The sequence below is a fragment of the Anguilla rostrata genome, chromosome 15 (assembly GCF_018555375.3).
Source record: "Anguilla rostrata isolate EN2019 chromosome 15, ASM1855537v3, whole genome shotgun sequence".
NCBI classification, from domain to species: domain Eukaryota; kingdom Metazoa; phylum Chordata; class Actinopteri; order Anguilliformes; family Anguillidae; genus Anguilla; species Anguilla rostrata.
This window is the reverse complement of record NC_057947.1, coordinates 16,836,245-16,859,218: the sequence shown is the minus strand read 5'-3', so window position 1 is coordinate 16,859,218 and position 22,974 is coordinate 16,836,245. Positions and strand designations below refer to the sequence as shown.

The 22,974-nt window shown below is 44.9% G+C and overlaps 1 protein-coding gene across 9 annotated transcripts in view; it reads right to left on the bottom strand.

The window, feature by feature from the left end:
- gpc5a (glypican 5a) overlaps positions 1–22,974 on the bottom strand; it is a 166,075-nt gene that overhangs the window by 76,481 nt on the left and 66,620 nt on the right. For all 9 annotated transcript variants that reach the window (XM_064310035.1, XM_064310031.1, XM_064310032.1 and 6 more), the window contains exon 6: positions 14,076–14,196. In XM_064310035.1, coding sequence (XP_064166105.1) covers positions 14,076–14,196 — 121 coding nt within the window. The remainder of the gene's footprint in view (positions 1–14,075; positions 14,197–22,974) is intronic.

Below are 22,974 nucleotides of genomic sequence, written 5' to 3'. Positions count from 1 at the left end.
AGCTAGCATGAGCCCGTGTCAGTGATACCCAGAGTTGCACAAACAAATGAAGCAGGACTCACATCACAAGGCTACCTCATGATGTGGAGCTCAGATAACATGGTTAAAAGAAAATGGGATTTGTTTAGCACTTAATGGGAAATACAAGCCTTTGTTTTCTACAAAATAAACGGGGGAGGTGGGGGTTCTAGTTCATTAAAAGAAAAATAAGACGATCTGAGTTGAAGCTGGGAGATTCTGAACAATCAGGGCTCTGTTATTCACTGTGCAGCATTTACATTACATATTCATATTCATACATATTCACATTCATTTTACATTAACTCGCATTTAGGAGGCGGAGAGAAGACATGAGATTTCTCATGTTTGCGGTTCCGTTTTAATCTTTACGCGCCTCTGACGAGCGTCCGTACTGTACGTGACCTTTAAAGGAAACGTGCGTATCTGAGATGGCTGCGCTCGGCCAGGCGTTGAAACGCTCCTGGAATGAAGTCATCTAAATGCGTCTCAGCTCTGCACTGATCTGCTCAGCTCCGCTCCACTCTCTGTCTTTCTGCTCCCCCCCCCCCCGCCGCAGTAATGTTTTGGCATGTCAGAATGATCAACAACCCCATTAACGAAACACATCGGGGAAAAACCACAGAAAAAAATATAAATAAATAAATAAATAAATAAATAAAAATTGGGATTTTTGTGCTGGGTTCAGGATGTAACAGCACACGACACATAGGTACATGTATGCACACCAGGGTCAGTGAAGGGGGGGCTGCACTATCTGGAGTGCTTTTAGCCGCACCCCTCCCAAAAACATGCCTGATTGCTTGAAATAGTTTAAAAAGACTCAACAAAAGTTCTTCAGTGAAATACTGCAGTGAACGATTTCAATGTAGGCCCTACAATATCATTGCCTTTAAGAAAGAAAACACCCAAAAGCAATGGTATTTTCAATATCTGCAAAAAATAAGACAAACATGCACTGGACATCAGCTGTAATTCCTAGTTTTTATAAAACCGTGTTCCTATAAGTTATACGAAATACTCCTGATGATGTAGTTCCAGAAGAACTCCACTCCTGTTTTATATAAAACGTACTTCCAATATGTACTTCAATATGCATGTTCCAATTGGTAAGTCAAGGGTGTGGGTCCACATGAACTGAGAAATCTAGCAAATCAGTTAGATAGTCCAACATCGTTCACCATTGCAGTAAGTCTTAGTGATGTCTTGTATGATGTTTATGAGATCATGATTGAATGTACAGAGAACAATTATGCATCTTTAGACTAAATATACATTTTCATACCAAATACAATATATACCAAACCATTTTTAAAAATCATATTACCACTAATTTGCAATGCTCATTTAAAAGGCTGCACACCTGAGACAGAACATGTACGTCATGTAGTGAACATGGTCTTCATGAACACTCATTATTAGTGAAATAACTACAGCTATTGGCTAAATCTGGTAACTTAAAAGTCATTTTTATAACTAAATTATTAAAATGAACAAAAACGAATAAGCCATTAAATGGCTACAAGACAAACATAAAAAGCATTTGACCTGACCATCGTTTCATGTGCCCAATCCATCTCCACTGAAATAAACATTTTCCCTTTCAGGTTTTGGTTTGATTTCCTGTGACAGTTTGGTCCCAGGCGCTGGTGTGGCTGTCATGTTTGACTCACTAACACAATTGTGTGGAGGTGAAGCTGTAATGGGCCCACTGGCGCCCCCCTCAGGAAACTGTGTATAGAGCAGGTTCCCTGTAATTAAGGGAGCCCGGCAGGCCTGCGGGTCTGTCCCCCTGGTGCTCTGCAGACAGGAGGGGGACTGAATTTAGAAAACTCTGAATGCTTCCAGTCTGCCAACAGGGCAGCAAAGGTTTATTTTTTTAAATGATTTATCTTTTTAACAGGTGAGGTGGGTTGGTGCATCCTCATCGCAGGGGGGTCTCCCCAGACAGCAGAAGTCTGGCAGTAATGCTGGCCTAAATCATGATTGTAGGTAATCTACTGTATCACACTGAACCTGATTGCAACTGCAGGCTCGCACCTGCGGCCGGTGCTAAGCCATTCTCTGTCAGTCCAGGAGGGGGCGCTGACAAGCATGCACATCCTCATCCCTGTCCTCTTCTTTCACAAAAGTGCTAGGCTGGCTGCTGTGGAGGAGGCTGAGCTGCTGGACTGCGCAGGCACAGACTGCGGGCACTGACTGGGCAGAGGAGTTAAGGCGGGGGGTGGGGTTGGGGTACCTGTTAAATAATACAACCTGTATTTTCTGTGTACGCATGTGTGTATGTCAGATACACAGTTAAGTGTATATGATATTTACTTATACCTTCCATCACTACAGCTTCTCCATTTAAACTGTGCTATATATCAAGGGTAAACAGAAAGGCTGCTTTGTCCTGTTAGCAGAGGAAACATTCCAGTGTCAGCACAGAAAGGTCATGGTCCAAAGCTGTAACAGGTATGTAGAATGATTACCAGTTGAGCTGTATGGTAATAGTAGTTGGGGTGGAAATTTATTTGCTTACATTTGCACAAACTGTGTTTGTCACATGCCTTCCAGATGATACGAGGCATGCAGGAAACAGCCTGGACAGTCGTGGAAATGGCGAAATCCACCAGATTAGAGGAAGACATCCTGGGCTTATCCCTAAATCCTTGAGGGAAGGGGACCCTTCCGGAATGCTGCCTCAGTTCCATTTTCCAGGATACATTTTCATTTTTTTTTTGGTTTGATGGATTTTTCCTGGTTCTATCCTCAATTTCAATTTTTATTTATTGCCGTTGTCAATTCTCAATTTTTGTAAGACTTCCCCTTTCTAAATTTATCAACCAGCCTCCTCCGATGCTTGAAAATTTAGCTAGAATTTTAGCTGTAACTATAGCTTTTTCACATGCTTTATTGAGCCTAATTACTACAACATAACAACGCAACATGATTGGCAAGTGTTATTTTGCTTATAAGAGGCAGAACAGGTGAGACACTGCTTGTAGCCGTTGCTAGAAAGCGAAGAGAAAGGTAACACCAGCGAGCTATCTCATGGGGATGGGGCCATCTACCTTCCTGCTTTTGGGCACCTCAACACTAGCCGACAAACGACCCAGCGATATTCAAACCTACACTGGGTTTGAAAAAAAACTTAGTGCCTTTACTGACTACTTACGACTATGCCAATACTTTAATCAAAGTTTCTAAATTTGGGTGGGGGAAGGAGGTGGACGGACACACAATACTGTTGTGTGTGCATACCACCCCAGATCATTTAGCATGGGGGGCGACATAGCTCAGGAGGTAAGAGCGGTTGTCTGGCAGTCGGAGGGTTGCCGGTTTGATCCCCGCCCTGGGCGTGTCGAAGTGTCCCTTAGCAAGACACCTAACCCCTAACTGCTCTGGTGAACGAGAGGCATCAATTGTAAAGCGCTTTGGATAAAAGCGCTATATAAATGCAGTCCATTTACCATTTCCCATTTCTCCAATGCAGACAGCAAAATTACAAAAACGTTTCAATCAGTGTAGCTTCGTTACTTGACCGTTATGAAAACAATTTGAGCATCAGGAGCTCCAGTTTTTTTTGTTGGACAGCTCCTACATACATTGCCTAATGCATAATGCAGTATGCTTTCTTGACTGTACCCCCCCGCCCCCCACCCCCTACTCCCCAAGACAACTACAATCAAATTTAGCAAACAAGAGACATTAGCCTCAGAGTATGTGGAGGAACACAGCTCATAAGCAGACAAATGAAATGCCTGCCCCGAAAATCCTTTGTAGTTAATATCCCCGGAGAATCGCCAGCTGCGTTACATATTTAAAGCTGTTTACAGTTGATTATGAATAAATATAAAGGGCACCTGGCGTAGTCAGCATCAGTATGCTATGCTAAATCAGTGGCCCAATCATCAAACCAGGAAGACAGATGGGCCAAGCTCGCAACAAACAAAGAAAAAGGTGTTCATTAATTCAAAGCACAAGCGTGACCGGCAATGGAGTAAACTCATGTTGAGAAGCAAAAAAATTTAACCCACAGCAGAACGTACATCTTGTTTCCTCCATCTCCCTCCCCCTCTCCTCCTCTTCCTCCACACCTCCCTCGTAACAGGTGAGAGGTTCTTTAAAGAAGCTTGTTTTGATTTCCGGGAGAACCCGCGCGGCAGAGAGCGGTGTCTCGTGCGACGTTGCCCTCCCTTCTGATACGGAACAGGTCCGCCTGACGCCTGCCTTAATGAGGCAGCTCTGTGCGCGAGCATAACGGCGGCCAGCCCCCTTCCTCTCCCGCACACCGCCGAAACATCCGAGGGCCTCTGCTGTAAATGTCAGCTCTTGCGAGACGGGAAGAGGAAAAAGGAACACGGGGAAAATAAAAACTGCCTGTCTCCCTGTCGCCAGCACCTATCGCTGATAAGCAACATCGCCAGCAAAACTAATGTCAGCGTTTAACTGAAGTTACTTTGAAGTCTGCTTCTTCTGACAAATCCTAAATCATTCCGGTCCTTTGGAATCAAAGGATTACTGAGCAATGGGGATCATGGACTACTTCCTTATATTACAGAGTGAACTGCTGGCACCACTCGTTGCTTTCCCTCAGTTAGTAGACTGGGGTGCGGAGGGGTGCTGGTCTAGAGGTAAGTTCATATTAAGGTATCTGATGGCCTGCGACCATTTTATTTATTCAGCAGCGCAATGTTTACACATTTCAACAAAATATGTTCCTCGGGCCATTGTGACCAGTGATTTCAATAAGTAAGTACTACATCTTTTTGGGAGTTGAAAATTACCCCACGTCCTTCTTTTTTAAAAAATTCACATGCGCACACACACACACAATACAATGAAATATATAAAGATACCTGATATCCATAATGCCTATATTACAATATTAGAACAGACAGAACCAGCTGATTAGCCCAAGTATGTATTTGTGGTGCCTGGAGCAGCTCCAAAGGGGAGTGGTCTAGCTCCAAGGGGGTGTGGCCTAGCTCCAAAGAGGAGGATTAGGGTTGCACTCTGCCAGTTTGGAGCTAGGGACACTCCCCTTTGGAGCTGCTCCAGGCGCCAGAAACACCCTTCTCGATTAGCCAGAGCAAGCCTGAGATACACCCAAACCACTTCAGAAAAGACCGAACTCTCACCACACAACATAAGATAGCAAAGATGCCCCAACAGAACTGATAAATCCATCGGAAGCACCTGGATTTTATATCCTTTACCACAATGGATTACTTTTTTACTTTTAATAGAGCTTGACACAAACTGCTTGCATTCCTCACACATTGAACATTACTAATGAGCCAGACACGTCCATGAGGCCAGACTGTGAAGTGATTTTTTACAGGGTGGAACAGATTTAATCAAGGATTACTGAGCTTATTTATTTTAATTTACAAAAATTACACTGCTAAATACTACACAACATAATCTGTTTGTGGTGGGTGAAATGAAAAGAAAAACATTTTAATTGCAAGAATAATCAAATACAGTTTAAGACAATTATTTCAAAAACCTCTCCATCCATCTCCAGTGATGCAGCAGGAGGACTAACGAGCCACGAGCCTCCGATTCCAGTCTGGGAGGCATTCTCCTTTCCCCGCACAGACACCCCTCCCCTGCCCAATTCCGCAGTGTTATTTATGAGGGAAACAGGTGCTCAGGGTCGCCAGGGAGAATAAACACCAGCTGTGCCTAGGGAGGGGCAGAGCGGGAGTATAAAACCGATACATGCTGGCTCAGTCATTCTGCGACCGGGAGCTTTATTACACAAACCGTATTTAAAACTGGGATCATCTGCGCTGAAAACTGAACTTCTGCAAAAAAAAAAATTATGCCAGGAAATCCTCCCCTTTCCTTTAATATACGTGATATAGCTTTTATAATTTCAAAGTAATATCAGAGCCGATTGCGAATACTGCACTGTACACTAACTAACTGTATGGAGACTGTAGTCCCTCTTCCATTTGAAGTGGTGCCCCCCAGTGGTGAACTGCTGTTAATGTGCCCCGCCGAAAGTCCACAGAAAGTGAGATGGACAGATTTACTGAGCCAAATTCAATAACCGCGCCCATCGAGGGCAATTACCTTTAAAAGAACTACTCCATTTTCAAGTGCAAGACAAATATGTCAGCGCCAAAAGAAAAGCCTGAATGAGTTTCCTCCAAAGAATATCACAGCCAGATCTCCAATTCTTGCTAGCCATTATCTTAAGACCCATGACCTTACTATGTGATCTTAGATCTTGTCTAAGAGCTAGCAATAACTGCTTGTTAAACTCTCTTTAAAAAATCACAAGGAAACTATCAACTATCAAGGTACTATCAATAAGGTGGCATCAAACAATAACAACATAATGTCAGCTTTTATCATTTGCGCAGAGTATGTAAATGAGCATCAACGCTGGTTCTGGTCCTGAAACGAGTTTCATATTCGGTGGCTAACACTGAGGCAGAGCAGGGGTAGGAAACCCTGCTTCCGGAGTGGCAGTGATGATTTGCCTTTTTGTTCCATCTGAGCTTGACCTCATTAGTTTGATGGACTATTAAAAGCCTGAGTCTGACTGTTCAGAGCCGCAATGGTGAGCACCTCCGGTAACACGGTCACCCGTGTCCATTAAACCAGCCAATTAATGCAATTATGGAGCCACGGGTTTGGCTGGAGCAAAAACCAGGAACATCTCTGCCACTCCAGGACTAGCGCTGTTGTCTCCACCTGATGCAGAGGACAGCAGTGACCGTGCTAAAGCTGGTATGGCTGCCACTGCCAGCGGTGAGGCCGGGGGGGCCCAGTGTGTGTAATGGAGCCCCAGCCCCAATGCCATGGCAACCCCGGCAGTGCAAGCACCCCATAATGTATTAACCGCTCACCTCTGGATTAAACTTCCTCAAGTGCACCATAAGGTAAGCTCTGACTTTATTGTTATATAAATTTGCTTTATGAATTAATTTTCGCAAGCGGCCTAATCCATCGGGTTATGTGCCATATGCGATGTGATTACTATTTTTCCTTTATTATTACGCAAGCGTGGGTGTCCTTTTTTTAGGCTGGTGCTGGGTGTGGCTGTTGTTGAGGCAATAAGAGGGCTTCCCGGTGTTTTACGGCAGCTTTGGTTTCTGTCTTTGATTCTCTTTGTATCTGCTGTGCTTGTCCTTACAGGGGCTTTATTTGATTTCACGTGATGTCAGAGCTGACGCTGTCATCTAAATGTCATCTAACTTGGCTTTTGGTGAGTTGACACCGGTCCTTCCCACCCGCTCCAGCGCAGTTAGAGTGGAATAATGTGTGCTTGATTAGACTAATAACGAGTTCTTATGTCATCAGTATTTCCAAAATGAACACAAGGAGAACTAAGAGTACTTTAACCAAATTTATTCTATTGAACCAAAAATCACAATTATACAATTCATACTGCAAAACTACAACCAGACTCTACTTCGATATTCAGTATTGCAGGCTGACCTTACTGCCAGTGCTATTCATTACAATCATGACAGTTTTTTGGCTGGACTGCAACAGCGGGGCTAGCCCTACAAACGCGAATGTCCGTGACTGACTGAATGACTGAGTGATGAAGTTACACCACTGGTCGGCCGAGTTATGAAGTTACACCATTGGTCGGCCAGAGAGGTCCAGCCATATACTAGGTTTTGACCTGGTCTTGTTTTTTTAAATCTTTTTTTAAAATATATTTTTTGTCAAAACACACAATAAGGGAAACCATTTAGGACATTAAATGCATATTGTTTTTACTGGTGCTGAAACATTTTGTCTCTCTCAGTCCAGTCTATTCTGAACCAGAAGAGGCCAGTCCAATTCACATCCATATGGAACCAAATCAGAGAGCCTCTATCATTTACCTCAGTAAAAATTCTCCATTTGTTTTTTTTTTGGTTTGTTTTTGTTTTTTTCTTTCCAGCTCTTACTGCATTTCTAAATTGAGAATGCACCACACACAAATCGCACAAGATGCTGCTTTTCAGCATGCCCAATTAAGAGATCAAAGGGCTATCTGCACAAAAAAGAGGAACTCTTAATTACTATGTGAGCTCGACATGTATTAATAAAACTAGTTATTAATCGCCAGGGGTCGCCTGCCTTCCCTTCAGAAAGCTGGCCTGTTCAAGGACCAGTCCGATAGGTCAGTACCAGCACAGTCACAAACGCCTGATCTTTATCAATATCCCACAGCCTTTCTGACAGCTCTCCACTACTCCAGCACTAATCGAGAACGAGGAGGGAAAACAACGATTGAATACAGTCTGCTCTCTTCCTCCCCCTCTCTCCACTCTCCCCCACTCCCCCTGCTCTTCCCTTGAAAGCAGAAGTACGTTGTGGCAGCGAAGCTCAAAAGATCACAGACTGCATTGCCTTACATAACCTTGCTAGGGTATGCTCATATGCACACAGTTTACACTGCTGGCTGGCACATACAGATACTGTGCTGTATATACCAGGATGATTTTACCCATTTAACAATACACAGCAAACGTGATTCCCCAAGCAATTCAGGTTATGTTCTTTGCTAAAGGGTGCAAAACAAATTCTGGAACTTGCGATTCAAACACGTATCAAAGATTTTTGAGATAAAAGGAACTCCGTGAGACCTTTGGCCCTCAAAGCACTTCAGGCCACAGAACATCAAAAAGAGGATTTCAGAGAAATTCACACCTCTGATGGCTGTGATTTTGGACAATGTAGAAGAGAACACAGAAAATGCCGACTCTCCTTCCAGCCAAACACTTTGAGATGAGACGGCCGCTGTATGTTAAACCTGTTCAAAAACGCCGTGCCGATGCTTCGGGCATTAGCATTCGAACGTAAACACGTAGCCGAGAGAGAGGGAGCTTTGAATTATTCACGAATAAAACGGTCACAGATGCATGAGAATGCGGGATGGGTGGGGGGCAGGGGGGGTAGAAAGTGGTAAATAATTCATCTATAAACAAAAGGCTGATCGTCATTGATTTCAATTAGACCGAGCGTGCAGGAAAGGGTAATGGATTCCTAGGCCGTCCCGTTCAGGCGGGTCTGATTGGGAGCGGGGGGTTTTCGGGGCGGAGGGCGAACGTTTATTGGGAGGGGTCGATGCGGAGACCTTTGTTATAGATTATATGAATATAGATTTCCCATTTTTACCCAACCCCCGTCCCTTCCCCTCCTGTTTTGGTTGAGGTGGTGATGAGCAGCCTGTCGGGCGGGGTCGAGGCTCTGGGGGACGGCCTTGTGACTGGAATTCCAGATGGAAAAAAAATCGAATAGCCGTCAGGGAAGGGCAGGAAGTCCGTATTGTAATGAGAATAATTGATTTGTCAGGGTTTTATTATTATTTTATCTGCGTTGACATTTGCATGCAAATGAAGGCTTTTCTCCACTTGACCACACGCACAGAGATTATGGCAAGGACGTTTCTGATAACAAACCCGACAGCGCACCTCCTTTAAACTAGCTCTCACTCAGCCCCTCTCTCTTTCCTGCTCTCTCCCTCTCTCTCTCCCTCTCTTTTGCCTTTTTCACACCAGGAATAATCATTATGCATTAATCACTGCAAGTTAGTCAAGTCTTGTGAGTTTTAATTCTGGCTAGTTTGTACCCTTGGATGCTGGTGCGGTACTTAGGGCCAGTATTTAAGCTGTATCACAGCTGTGTAATTGGGTTATGTAACAGGAGTGAAAATGTAAGCTGCAGTCGCTAAGACACCATGGATAAGAGGCGTGTGGTGAGCTGTTAAATAACAGGGAGATGGATGCTGCTACTCCGATAGCTCAACTACACACCGAAAAAAACCCGGGATTCATCCCGAAACCCATAACAGCTCATTCTGCATTAAAAACAGTCTGCCTATGACCTCCACTTTCATATGAACAACACTGATTATATGTAACAGGACATAAACAGCCACACGTGGAGGGAGATTTCTGAATACATATGTGTAATGCATACGTAAGCCCTCAATTACACACACACTCAAATAAATACACATGCACAATCACACAAGCCATTTTGAGGTGGCATAAGCTTTTTAGCTAATTTACACAAAGACGGATCTGGGTAGATGTGTCGACTGCCCAAAGCCAGTGACATAATGGCACGGTAATGCGTTCTTTGTATTATTCATGAGACGTGAATGACTTGCGATTATCATATCTGCAATAAAAGCTTGTTACTCAGAGAAAGAGAGCGAGCTGTGAGCTAATCGTCTAATAACATTATGCCCAATGGCCCAGCGCTCTATAAAGAGAGGAAACGGTAAAGATTAGGCTAACCATATTCTCCTGGAAATATATAAGTGCCTGACCATACAAACAGGACAACAGAAAACAGCCATACAGCTGTATCAACACCAAAGATGACAGCTGGTGTGGTTTACCCAGTCGGTCAACTGACAAATCTTTGACAGGCGTGCAACATGTAGCAAGAATCCCCTACCATGTCTGACAAATTCCTCTTTTTTATTATGCGCCTACAACCTAGTGAATCGAAATCATCATCATCATCGTATTATTTCTCATCATACAGTCGGTAAAGTCTCCCAAATCCCACCAATGAATGCAACGGTGAACTACAAATTCAGACCAATTACAGTCCATGATTGGCTAGTATGAGTCAGTGATTGACAGCTCTGCTATTAGGGGGGTTTGTGAAGGCCTCAGTCTCTCCATGATCACGTGTGAAGACTGAATGAAGGAAGACTCGCTTCAGCACTATAACAGATCATAATAACATACTGTAAGAATACATAACGAGGAGAACAGGCTATTCAAGCCATCCAATCAGCCCAGCTTGTCATTTACCAACAAACGAGACTGTATCCAGCACTGCACCCAGCCTGGGCTTGAGCACTCTGAGGGGGTCTCTACCACAGTTACATGGTCTGATAATCTGCTCCTGGTGACTCCCTGTGTACAGAAATACTGGTCAATATCCACTCAACCAGAAATATCACTTCCTTCATTTATTAATCCCCGTGATGAATCGGAAAATCTCAGCCAGATCCTCCCTAGAGCAAAAGATGGAAGGAGAAGAAAGCAGATCTGCATTTCAGCAGCCTGATAAAAGAAGAGGTTGTGCGTATCAGCACTCTGAAGTAGGCAGTGTACTGCACTCCAAGCCAACCACGAACAGGTCTGCGGACACCGTGGTCAGTATGCTCAAAATGAACTCGGTGTACTCCCCACACCTACAGAGACCTAACTTTATAAATAATGCAAAACCGTACGCAGGAAAGCTGTTTTGTTGAAAGAAAGGACACAACTGAATCAATTTCAACAGTTGAATTTCTACATAACAGGGGGCTTGTTATATAGGCTGTATCAAGGCATATTACCGGCACAATGAGAAAAGGGCTAAAATGTGCAAAACAAGACAAAACACAAAATGGAAAACGTAGTTAAAGATATACAAAGTGCAGTATTTTTCTTATTTTTTAAAAGTAATTTCAGTCAGGGACCGCACACAAATCAGTGGCATTTCATGCAATTGTCATGTAGTATTTTAGTAATCTGATAGAAGAAATGAGGGCATTTCAGTACTCTGATAGAGGACAGAAGGGTATTTGAGTACTCCGATAGAGGACAGAAGGGTATTTCAGTGCTCTGATAGAGGACGAAGGGACAGTGTTTAACAATATTCAGTGCTCTGATAGAGGGAGGACATTTAAAGAAGGTATTTCAGTGCTCTGATAGAGGACAGAAGGGTATTTCACTACTCTGATAGAGGACAGAAGGATTCAGGCCTGATAGAGCGAGTATTCAGCCTCTGATAGAGGACAGAAGGGTATTCATCTGTAGAGGACAGAGGTTCAGGCTCTGATAGAGGACAGAAGGTTATTCAGTGCTCTGATAGAGGACAGAAGGTATTTCAGTGCTCTGATAGAGGACAGAAGGTATTTCAGTGCTCTGATAGAGGACAGAAGGGTATTTCAGTGCTCTGATAGAGGACAGAAGGGTATTTCAGTGCTCTGATAAGGAGAAGGATTCAGTGCCGATAGAGGACAAGGTATTTCAGTGCTCTGATAGAGGACAGAAGGGTATTTCAGTGCTCTGATAGAGGACAGAAGGGATTAGTGCTCTGGGGACAGAGTTTCAGTGCTCTGATAGAGGACAGAGGGTATTCAGCTCTGATAGAGGACAGAAGGGTATTTCAGTGCTCTGATAGAGGACAGAAGGGTATTTCAGTGCTCTGATAGAGGACAGAAGGGTATTTCAGTGCTCTGATAGAGGACAGAAGGGTATTTCAGTGCTCTGATAGAGGACAGAAGGGTATTTCAGTGCTCTGATAGAGGACAGAAGGTTATTTCAGTGCTCTGATAGAGGACAGAAGGGTATTTCAGTGCTCTGATAGAGGACAGAAGGTTATTTCAGTGCTCTGATAGAGGACAGAAGGGTATTTCAGTGCTCTGATAGAGGACAGAAGGGTATTTCAGTGCTCTGATAGAGGACAGAAGGGTATTTCAGTGCTCTGATAGAGGACAGAAGGGTATTTCAGATGGAAGAAAGGACTGCAGGAGACCTGTGGTTCAGAGCTCTGAAGACGGGACCGTGTTCCAGCCCCTTGGAGAGTGGTTTCGGTTCTCTCTCTTTCCCCCGTGAGCGGAGCGCTGTGGTCTACACTACCCACAGAGCCCTACCAGGGAAAGCTCTCTGCACTGCTTTAATTACTACACTGAGACGTGTGTGAATCTGGCACTTCCCCATTTCACTCATCTTTATTTAACCTTGACAAAGCACACCTGAGACTGAAGCAGGATCTCTCACTACAGCCTGGAAGAGGTGGAGGGAAAAACACAGAGCAGCGAGAGAGAGGGAGAGAGAGAGAATACGAGCGAGAGAGCAAAAGTATGATAGAGCAAGAGTGACAGATACCAAGAGCGAGAGAGAGAATATGAGCGAGAGAGAGGCATTACCATTTTCCCAAGGGCGCGTGAGTGATTAAACTAATCGCTCCTGTCACACAGCATGTCTTCAGTGATTGTTTTAAGCCAGTGCTAATATGAGCGCAAAGACAGAACAGGTGGCAGAGGAAGTCTGTCTGTCTGTCTGTCTGTCTGTCTGTCCGTCCGTCCGTCCTTCCACAGAAAGGTGGAGACAGCTGTGGTATGCACTGTTCCCAGGCAAAACCACACCTCCTTTGTGTAACTTAATTTTTTTTATTTAGCTTATTATTTAGAGTATTATTTAGAGTTTGTAGGACTCATGTTCAATAAAATTTTATGCCTTTTTTTGAATTGTAACTCTGCCTAATTCAGCCCTGCATGTATTTTTAGGGGCATTTCTATGTACTTGTATGCTTTTAGTATTGCTTTTACATAATTCTGTAAAAAATCTGGTTCTCCCATTTAGTGCAGTCGTGCTGAGTGGACCCCATATTTCGCTTCCATCTAACATGATAGGCTGGATGACACGGTCAAAGATTTTTGACCAGATTCTAATGGGAATGTTTATTTCATAGAATCTCATTTTAATCTCACTCGATCTCGTTTGCATGTATTCTCTCTCTCTCTCTCCCTCCCTGGTGTTAGCGCTGGAGCAATTAACAGACGCAATCAACAGAATCCCCAGCTGTGATCCAAACCGCCCTGCAGAACTGCAGCAGTGCTCTGTCTCCGTCCTGACATCTCCAGCATCTTTAGGGAGCAGTAAATGCGCAGTGCTTCCTGGCGCATCCTGAGACGCTGTTACAGGTGCACAGGCGGGTCCCACAGAAATTGAGATCTCGCCAGCGGTGACTGGCCGACAGCCCCCCACCCTACCCCCCCACCGGGGATGGGAGGGTCTCAGCTGACCGGGACAGCGCACCAGCGAGAGAGAGAGAGAGAGAGAGAGAGAGAGAGAGAGAGAGAGAGACAGAGAGAGAGAGAAAGCGAGAGAGAGAGAGAGAGAGAGAGAGAGAGATAGAGATAGAGAGAGAGAGAGAGAGAGAGAGAGAGAGAGAGAGAGAGATGAAAGGAGGGAAAAGGAGGAATGTGCCGTTTCAGCCGTCAGTCACGGAGGGTTTCTGGGCGATGAGCGGGGTGACCCCGCGCGCGGGACGCCCGGGACAGGCTGTCATCAGGGTTCAGCTCCGGCGCGCCTCACCTGATTGATGTGCTTGAGCTTGTCCATGATCTGATTGATCACTGGGTCGGCCTCCTTCACTTTCACCTCTGGGTTAGCCAGCTGAGCTCGAACCCCGTTCCCGACAACCTGTCGAGTGTAGCTGCAGGAGGGGGGGAGGGGGGGGGGGGAGGGAGAGAGAAATGAAATGTGAAGGAGCTTTCTGTGAGACCCCGTTTAAATTGGGGGGTTGTAGTTTTTCCTACAGGGTGGAATTACCCACCATTTAAATTCAGAACCAAACTACTGAACTATGAACGCAAGGGTAACAGACACAATAAACTGGGCTGCAATGTACATAGATAAGCATTCTTAGCGGATATATATATTAAGAATACTTAACCACAAAGAAATGACATATCCACCAATGCACAGGAATGTGTGCGCACACCCACGCATGCCCATGTACATGTAGACACACACATATTTGCATGCAAACAGAGCCATGATTACATGTACACACACCTATAACCTGAGGAATCTTGGTGCCTTAATTGTCGAAAGAACAGGAAACAGTTAAAATATCACCGAATCCATTTTTACCAAAAGGGGTTTTACACAAAAATAACAAAACCCATTCCCTGTGGATCCAGAGTGAGCCTGAAGACAAATAAAAAAAGAACTGCAGCGAGAAAATAATTTATTCAATCCATTCACAGAACCACAAAACTCGAGTTGCTCGTTTTAAAAAGTGACCTCTTGACATCCCTTGGTATTTTAGTTCTTAATTTGCATTATATAAGTATTTTTCTGGAAGAGGTGAAATAATGTCATCTAAGAGGGTAAACCCATTGCAGTGTAAGTCCTATTAACACCACAGTCAAATAATTAGATTTATACTTATCAATTTGGGCAATCAGTGACTTCAGTAATCACCTAAGTAAATTAGGAAAATGGGATTAAAAACCATTTGCACTGAACAAACCCTTGAGTTACGGGAAAAAAAGTTACTGATTAGATTCAGATTGAATTCAAAATGTTTGCATCTCTTCAGTTCTACAGTGTGCGTATGTGTGTATCTATATACTGTATATATATTTTTTAAACCATTTTTTATCAGGCAGGTCCATCAAAGGCATAATATTCAGGATTTCTTTCCTTGCTTCGCAACTGTGTCTACAATCAAAAACGACCCCATCTCCATTCTCAACCCTCCCTACATCCCCGAGATTCACATTCACCTAAGATGTGAATTTAATGAAAAATGCAATGCGTCTCTGACCATGGATATTGGTCCATAGTGGTTTAACTGCAGTCATATCCTAAAAAAGTACTTATTTACTAAAAAAGTAAACTTAAACGGGACACATATATAGATGTCACATCCAATCAGTAGTTAGTTATTGATGGTCTGACGTAAACATGTGTTCTTATAAACTCTGGTTATGGACACCCAGCTCATTTCCTGTCCCTCCCCCCAAGCCTACAGCATTTCCGACCCTCACGGAGAAAACAGCCTCCCACATAGCAGACGGAGGTGCCGCCATGCCAGCCCTCACCTTCATTCCGCACTCCCACATTCACACACTCACACATTCATTTCCTCACATGGGGGAAGGCCCCGCCTCCTCACCCGTCAATCAAACCGTGATGGCAGGCTGGCAGAACCCTGCCCCAGTCAGGCGAGTTACCGAGCAGCCGCACAGAGGAGCAGCCGCACAGAGGGCCGTCTCTGGCTTCAGAACTTTCTTTATGAGCCTCTTCTGCTCCTGCACACGTCCCTCACGCTGCCTACGCTGAGTAATTCTCCCTGACTGCAGGCAGGAAACAGACAATCCCGCACAGCGCCTGCTCCCTCATACAAATGGCTCTTTGTCTTACTTTATCTGGAGCGGTTTATTGTTGTATGGAACCCAGAAACAATGGGAGATGAAAGAGACAGAGGGAGGGATTTCCATTTTTACTGCAGATTCTTCATTTCTAAAATGCACAGCTTGGGAAAAAGACTAAAGACATTTTGCTTTTCTTGATGAAAAAGGCAACTAAAATTTTAGTACTAAAGAAAGTATCCAAAGGAGTATTTGGGACTATATATTTTCACCATACAGAAAGCCATACAGTTTAGGGGTGCTGTGGGAGGGAGTAGAGATATTAGAGAGACAGTGAGAGTGAGAGTGAGAGAGAGATAGAGATAGAGAGAGAATGATTGTGTTTGTGTGTGTGATATTCTGTGTATGTGTGTGAGAATGAGAGATTGAAATTGTGTGTGTGTGTGTGTGTGTGTGTGGTGTTGGTGTGTGCGTGTGAGATATTTCATGTGTATGTGTGAGGGATTGATTGTGTGAATGTGTGTACGTGAGAGAGAGAGACTGTGTGCGTGCGTGAGAGTGATGGAGAGAGCGATGGAGAGCGAGAAAGTGTGAGACAGAGAGAGAGAAAGTGTAAGACGGAGAGAGAGAGATTAATTGCATGTGTGTGAGAGAGAGGGACAGAGGGAGAGAGAGACAGAAAGTGCGAGACAGAGAGAGAGTGTGACAGAGAGAAAGTGACGAAGAGAGAGAGAGAGAGAGAATACCCCCCCTGCAGTGGGACTTATTCTGCCAGTGCTGGAGTCTGCATATTCAAACAGAAGACTAAGGCAAGCGCTTTGGGCGCCTGACTGTAATGCAAAGGGAGTCGGCCCTGGGTACTGTAAGCACAAGCACTTCTGGAAGGCTGACAACTCTTCTGGCTTCAGATCCTCATTAAGGGCATCTACACTACAGCACAAACGCTCCCAATTACACAAACATGCCACATTTCAGTATGAACACGAGAACACAAAGTCTAATCATGGGAGAGGACCCTGGAGACTCCTCATGTCGCATACCGTCAGGGTGGAATTTTATTTAAACACGTTATATTGTCTTTAAAAAATATCGTATCAGCAAAGACATTGTTAGCAGCAGCAGTGCACGCACAATTTTACATTTTTCACTTTTTTTATGTTAGCAGTCATACTGTGTTGGTTCATCTCCAACTGTCAAAATACCAAATGCCACTTTTTTACTACAAGAAAATATGCATACTGCAAAGTATGGAGCAATCATAGATAATTCATTTTCTAAATTGTTTTTCACTATTTTTTTTGTTTTTCCATGAATACAGAACAGAAACTGTATCCCTCTGATACATGCATGTGTACACATATGCACGCACACGCACGCACGCACATGCACACCACACACACACAAAGTTGACTTCATACTCAGGGGTAAAATTTTAAGAGTGCACTTGACATTTCATGCCTTTGACCTGTATCATCTGTTGAGACAACTGCACTTCCCTGGACCCAGCCTGTACGTGAGGCATTGGGGAGAATTTCGTCACATTACATTACAGGCATTTAGCAGACGCTCGTATCCACAGCAACTCACACAACTTTTTACATAGCATTTACATTTCAGCCAATTACACAGCTGGACATATACTGAAGCAATGCGGGTTAAGTACCTTGCTCAAGGGTGCAACGGCAATGTCCAACCTGGGAATCAAACTTTCAGTTATAAGACCAGCTCCTTACCCATTATGCTACACTGCCGCCCCGTGTCATGAAGCCGTGGCCTTGCACAGTCGTCTGACTGCGCTGCACAGGGACCCATCTGGGCCTGTTCCACTGGCTCCCCCCGGCCCGCTTCCCGCCAGTTTGAAGAGATCAGCTATGGGCTTGGAAGTCCATGCCTCACAATTGAGCGCTGGCGGCCTGAGCCTGGAGCAGCCTGCGCCCAGAATCTTATGGCCTTGTTTGGCGGTAATTCTGGCAAGCGGAGTCCAGATGAGCAGGACGGCGGCGGATGCACATCCATTCTTGAAATCGCTACCACCTGGGACCCAGCACGATCACGCTGTGTGTGTGTGTGTGTGTGTGTGTGCACGTGTGTGTCTGTCTATCTGTGTGTGTGTGTGTGTGTGTGTGCGTGCGTGCGTGCGTGCGTGTCTATCTGTGTGTGTGTGTGTGTGGGTGCGTTGGTGTGTGTGTCTATCTGTGTGTGTGTGTGCGCGTGGGTGTGCACGTGTGCAACTATATTTGTGTGTCTGTGTGTGTGCATGCCTGCGTGTGTATGTGTGCGTGCGTGCGTGCGTGTGAACTTGTGTATGCGTACGGGAGAGGGGGCGTGCTTACACCTAAATAAATTCATTATAAATCCAGGGTGCACACGTTATTAAGCCGTTTAATGCCGGTATTCCGGATTGCTTTCATTTTAATTAAACCATCCATCTATGCAGGAGGAGTTAACAGAGACACAGAGCATGTCTGGGAGGGACGTGGCACAGAGGGCCACTAATGACTCCCACTGCCGACTCCGCTCCCCCCAGGTTGGGCTCACAATGATTAATTCCACATCAGGGCAGTAATAACCCTGCCAGCTGCGTTCCGTTCTTTCCTTTTATTTTTTTACCCGTTACTCCAAAAACAAGGGAGGCGTGAGCCCCGCTGTACACCCCGCTGTACGCCCCTGCCTCGGCTCACACCTGGCCTGTTCCCTTCCAGCTGAGCAGCACCAGGAACACGCAAAAAAAAAAAAAGACCGGACTTCACTACTCAATGAGATGCATGCAAGTAGTGAAGCATATAAATGCAGGACTGTAACCAAAACAGATGTCATTCATAGGAGAATAACAGAAGTATCCAAGATCACTGGGAATGTCAATAGTTTGTTTTACATAGTGACTTAATAATTAATCTTTGAAATTTCTTTTCTTGACTTATCCAAGGGGTCAGCTGAAAGAATATCATGTCATTTTTTTAACATCATGCGATTGGCTTGTCTAGTCTCGTCTATCCCTCGTCCTGATTGTGGTATCTCCGTCTGGCACAGTGCCCCTGCAGCAGATAAACAGGCTGCCCGTGGCGCGGTAAACACCCGGCCCGGCTGAGTTTAGCAGCACGGGGCTCTCTCCGTGGGAGCCTGGCGCTGGCGCAGGAACGGCGGTGGGTCTCCCACTGCCGCCGGCGTTCTCAGACAGAGGGCCGCAGGACGAGACGGCTGACCTGCAGGTGAACCCGAGCTCTTCTGCTTCGCTGGGGCGATCCCCCCGTGGCCCCGGCGAAATAAGCCGCCTTAACGCGATAATGACGCTAATTAGCAAAGTGGCTGGTACGCTGGTTACCTGATTGCTCTCACGGATGGTGGGTTTGCCTGGAGGAGGAGAAGCACCAGCAGGTGGGTGAGGGGGGTGGAAAGGGCAGGGTTAAAGGCCTACTATGCAGGATTTTTTTCCTTGAAAATATTAGAAAGTAACCATGCTCAGTCATGTCTACGACACTGACAATCTCCGTCTTTGTGCACATTTGCTAAATTTGTGCTCCTCTGCCTGCATTTCTTCTTCTAAAATGTGTTTGGGATGTTTCTGTGTGTGGCATGCTTTTCTATGTGAGGAGGGGAGGGTGTGGCTAGAGCCTGTGGAGTGGGACCAGGCTTTAGCATAGCATTTTTAGCGAACTACTACAATGGCGGAGGTGAAGAAGCACAAGTACAGCAAAGTGAAATGACAAGCCGACAGGGCTCATAACCTTGGAATCGCTTTTCCTCCATGGTGAAAGTGATCAAATACGGAGATCACTAAATATTTTATATAAAATATAAAAAAGGAGGTGAGTGGGTGGGATTGAGGACAGAGGAGGAAACACCTTTGACTGCAAACGTCTTTGATTGCTTTTAAGGCATGCGATATGCACACACGCAACCACTTGGGGGGAGGCAGGGGGCGGGGGGGGGGGAGGAGGGATGTCCCCACACGTCCCACGATTTGAGGTGAGCACACACACGTGCACATACTCAGCACTTACCCAAGAAAAAAAGGCCTGTTCTTTTATTATAATTAATTAGGCTTGAAAAAACCAACTCACTGCCCTCCTTATTATTTGTCCCTTTTCCACATCAATATTTCTGCTACTCCTCCTACAGCTTTTCAGCCAGGCCAGAATCTGAACAACACGCCTCTGCAGCTGCCACAGATAGACAGCCTCTCCTGAAAAGCTTGTAACGGACAAACTCTCTGGCGAGGTGAGCAGCAGCAACATCAATGCGAGTTCAAGCTAATATTTAGTTTCCTGTTAGTTATAATTCTTGCGAGCAAACATACATATTTCAACATTGGCCTTGCCAAGCCAACTCAAAGTTTGCAATCAAGCTTTCCTTTTATGTATCTTTAGTTTTATTTATTTACAGATTTTTTTTACACACCCTTAGGACCCTAGTTCTGCTGGCACATGGATACTTTACAACGTGCTCTCGCAGAAATACAGGCCTCCAGCGTACCAGGGCAGGGAAACAGAGAGGGGGCCCTGTTTTCTGAAAAGGTGTCGGGCGACGAGGAACAGCCGACGTATGGAAGCGTTCATCGCCAGCCATTCGTCATCGAACGAGGGCACCGCCAGAAAACTAATTTACCAGACTCACTTCTGTCTTTGGAGAAGAAGAGAAAAAAATCCCCAACACAATCTTTCCCACAGCTTGTGGCGGTCTGCTGCTCTTGGAGAGGATCACAGAGACGGCCCGAGTCTGCCGCTGTGGAAAGCACGGCACCGCTTTCTCTCCATAATCACATTTTTTTCCTTCCGCCGTCTGTTTGCCGCTCCGCGACGAATAGAAGTGAGATGAAAACACTGGTTTCGGTGGCACACAACAGTCTACGAGACGATGGGAATACCGCGCGCGTCACGTGTGCGTTCTGCGTGACCGATCCTCCGTGGCTCGGATAAGAGACGTAATAACCTGGCCGGGCTGCAGCAGGCTGCTTAGCGTCACACAGGACGCTCGCAACGCACGGGCAGGAGACGCGCACGGGCTCGGCCGTTAAACAGGAAACATCCTGTAATGAGAATCACGAGCAAGGCCGACTGGAACCCACATGCACACAGTCCGGTTACAAAGGGACAGCAAAGCCCACGCCACCTTCCATACTTCATATCTCACGGTTACCGAGGCGACCAAGGCAGTTCTGAGCCAAAACGGAGAGCAGAGCGCACGGTTTCACACGGTCTCTGAAGACTCACTTACTCTCACACGCCTCACACACATCTCAGTAAGGTCGGCGGGGTGGGGCGAGCACCCATCCTACCCACGGGTATCAGGAGACAGTTTTTGTGTGCAACAATATTTAAGATATAAGAAGCTTCTGATGGTCTGCCAACTTTATAATAGCTGATATGGGAGCAGTCCTGGTTTGTGGGCTAAAGCAAGAAAATGTGCTTCAAGTAACTGCAAAAAGCAGTTTTTTTTTAGGGTGATGTTATGTCTCCAGAGGTGGTACATATGAACAGACAATAACACTCCTTCAGAATTATAAGAATAAACATCAGTTGCTATAGAATGACGGTAGTTCTTCTGCTCTCCGGCTGCATGCACCATTGGAAATCTTTCCAGGTGAAAAACAAGATGTTATTTCTTCAAGAATAATCAGGTTATATTCACACGCGCAACCTCAGGAGACGCAACATTGCTGAACAAGTTGTTTTGGAGTTAGCAGCTTCTTGAAGTGTATTGTCTAGCTATAGACCACAAATCCCCCAATATCAACCTTTATAAAACCAGCAGGTCATCACAATCTTCAGTAAATATCTATAATATCCACCACTGACCACTAAAAAACTGTCTGGGACAAGGCGTGGAATGTTCTCTTTTCATAGAACAGGGTATTGTTTGCGAATACAAATGGAGAACATAACAAAATTTGTTTTGTGTCAGAAGGCAAAAACATTTGTAGTTCATTTCATCCTGATAATCCTGCCATTTCATCCTGCTCCTGTCGCAAGTGTCATAACAATATTATGAAAGACATACATTTATTGTGTTATTATTGTGAGTTGGCATATGGCAGGAATTGTTATTTTGATCAGAACGCAAGTGAATTGGAGTAAAACACAGATTGAGAAATGTCCTGCGTTCCAAAGACGCAGCTTTCCATGAGCTAGTGCGACCACTGATGCTGCAGTTGCTCTTATTGTAACAAAAGCAAGTACCACTACACCGATAAGCTATATTCACCCAGCTATACCTATCATTATCAAAAAAAGAAAGAGGAGACATTGTAGAGTCTAATGATGTGAGTTTTCAGTCTGCGTCGGACGATGGGTATAGATTCTGCTGCCCTGACTGAAGTGGGAAGCTCATTCCACCACCAGGAGGCCAGAACAGACAGGAGGCGTGACCTGGAAGTGTAAACTCATTGAGAGGAGCACAGAGAAGCAGTTTCTCACTGTTAACCCCCAGCATCTCATTCTGTCATTTTAAATGAACACGGGAACTAATGCAACACAAAAAGCTGGTCTTTCCTTCAACCCCCTCACCCAAAAAAATAAATAAATGCATTTATCTCTCTTAAGCCAAAAAGTAATTCCCGAACAATGGCAAAGAGAGCCAGGTTCTTTATTGATGTCTTTGGACAAACAAGTATAAATCAATCTTCTGGAACACTGAGCGGGGACACATTATACTGACAAGTCACTGACAAATATACAGAGCCTTTTCTTAAACCACAGCAACGGGCAAGAAAAAATACAATTCCGTTGTTGTAAGCCCGGGATTCAAAGGACGTGTCCTTAAGATTAAAAAAATACAAATCACAGCAAATGCTTCTTGTCACGTTTTTTGTGAAGACTGAAGAGACAAAGCATTTGTGCATTTACATGCATAGTGCCAGTTCACAATACAGGAAGGAATCTGTCATTATTTACATCAAGGTAAACAATACACGTTGCATTCATGAGTTTTTGTTTCTCAGGAAATATGCAGCAGTCTTTGAAATGATTCCACACAATGAGCGAACAATCCAGTAAAACCGTCCACTTGCTTGCATATCTTATGTGAGTGCATTGTGCACGGAGTTCATCTAAGCACTCCCTGGTATTGAGTTGGAAAGCATTATCATGATGCCCAGGACAGACAACAATGGCTCG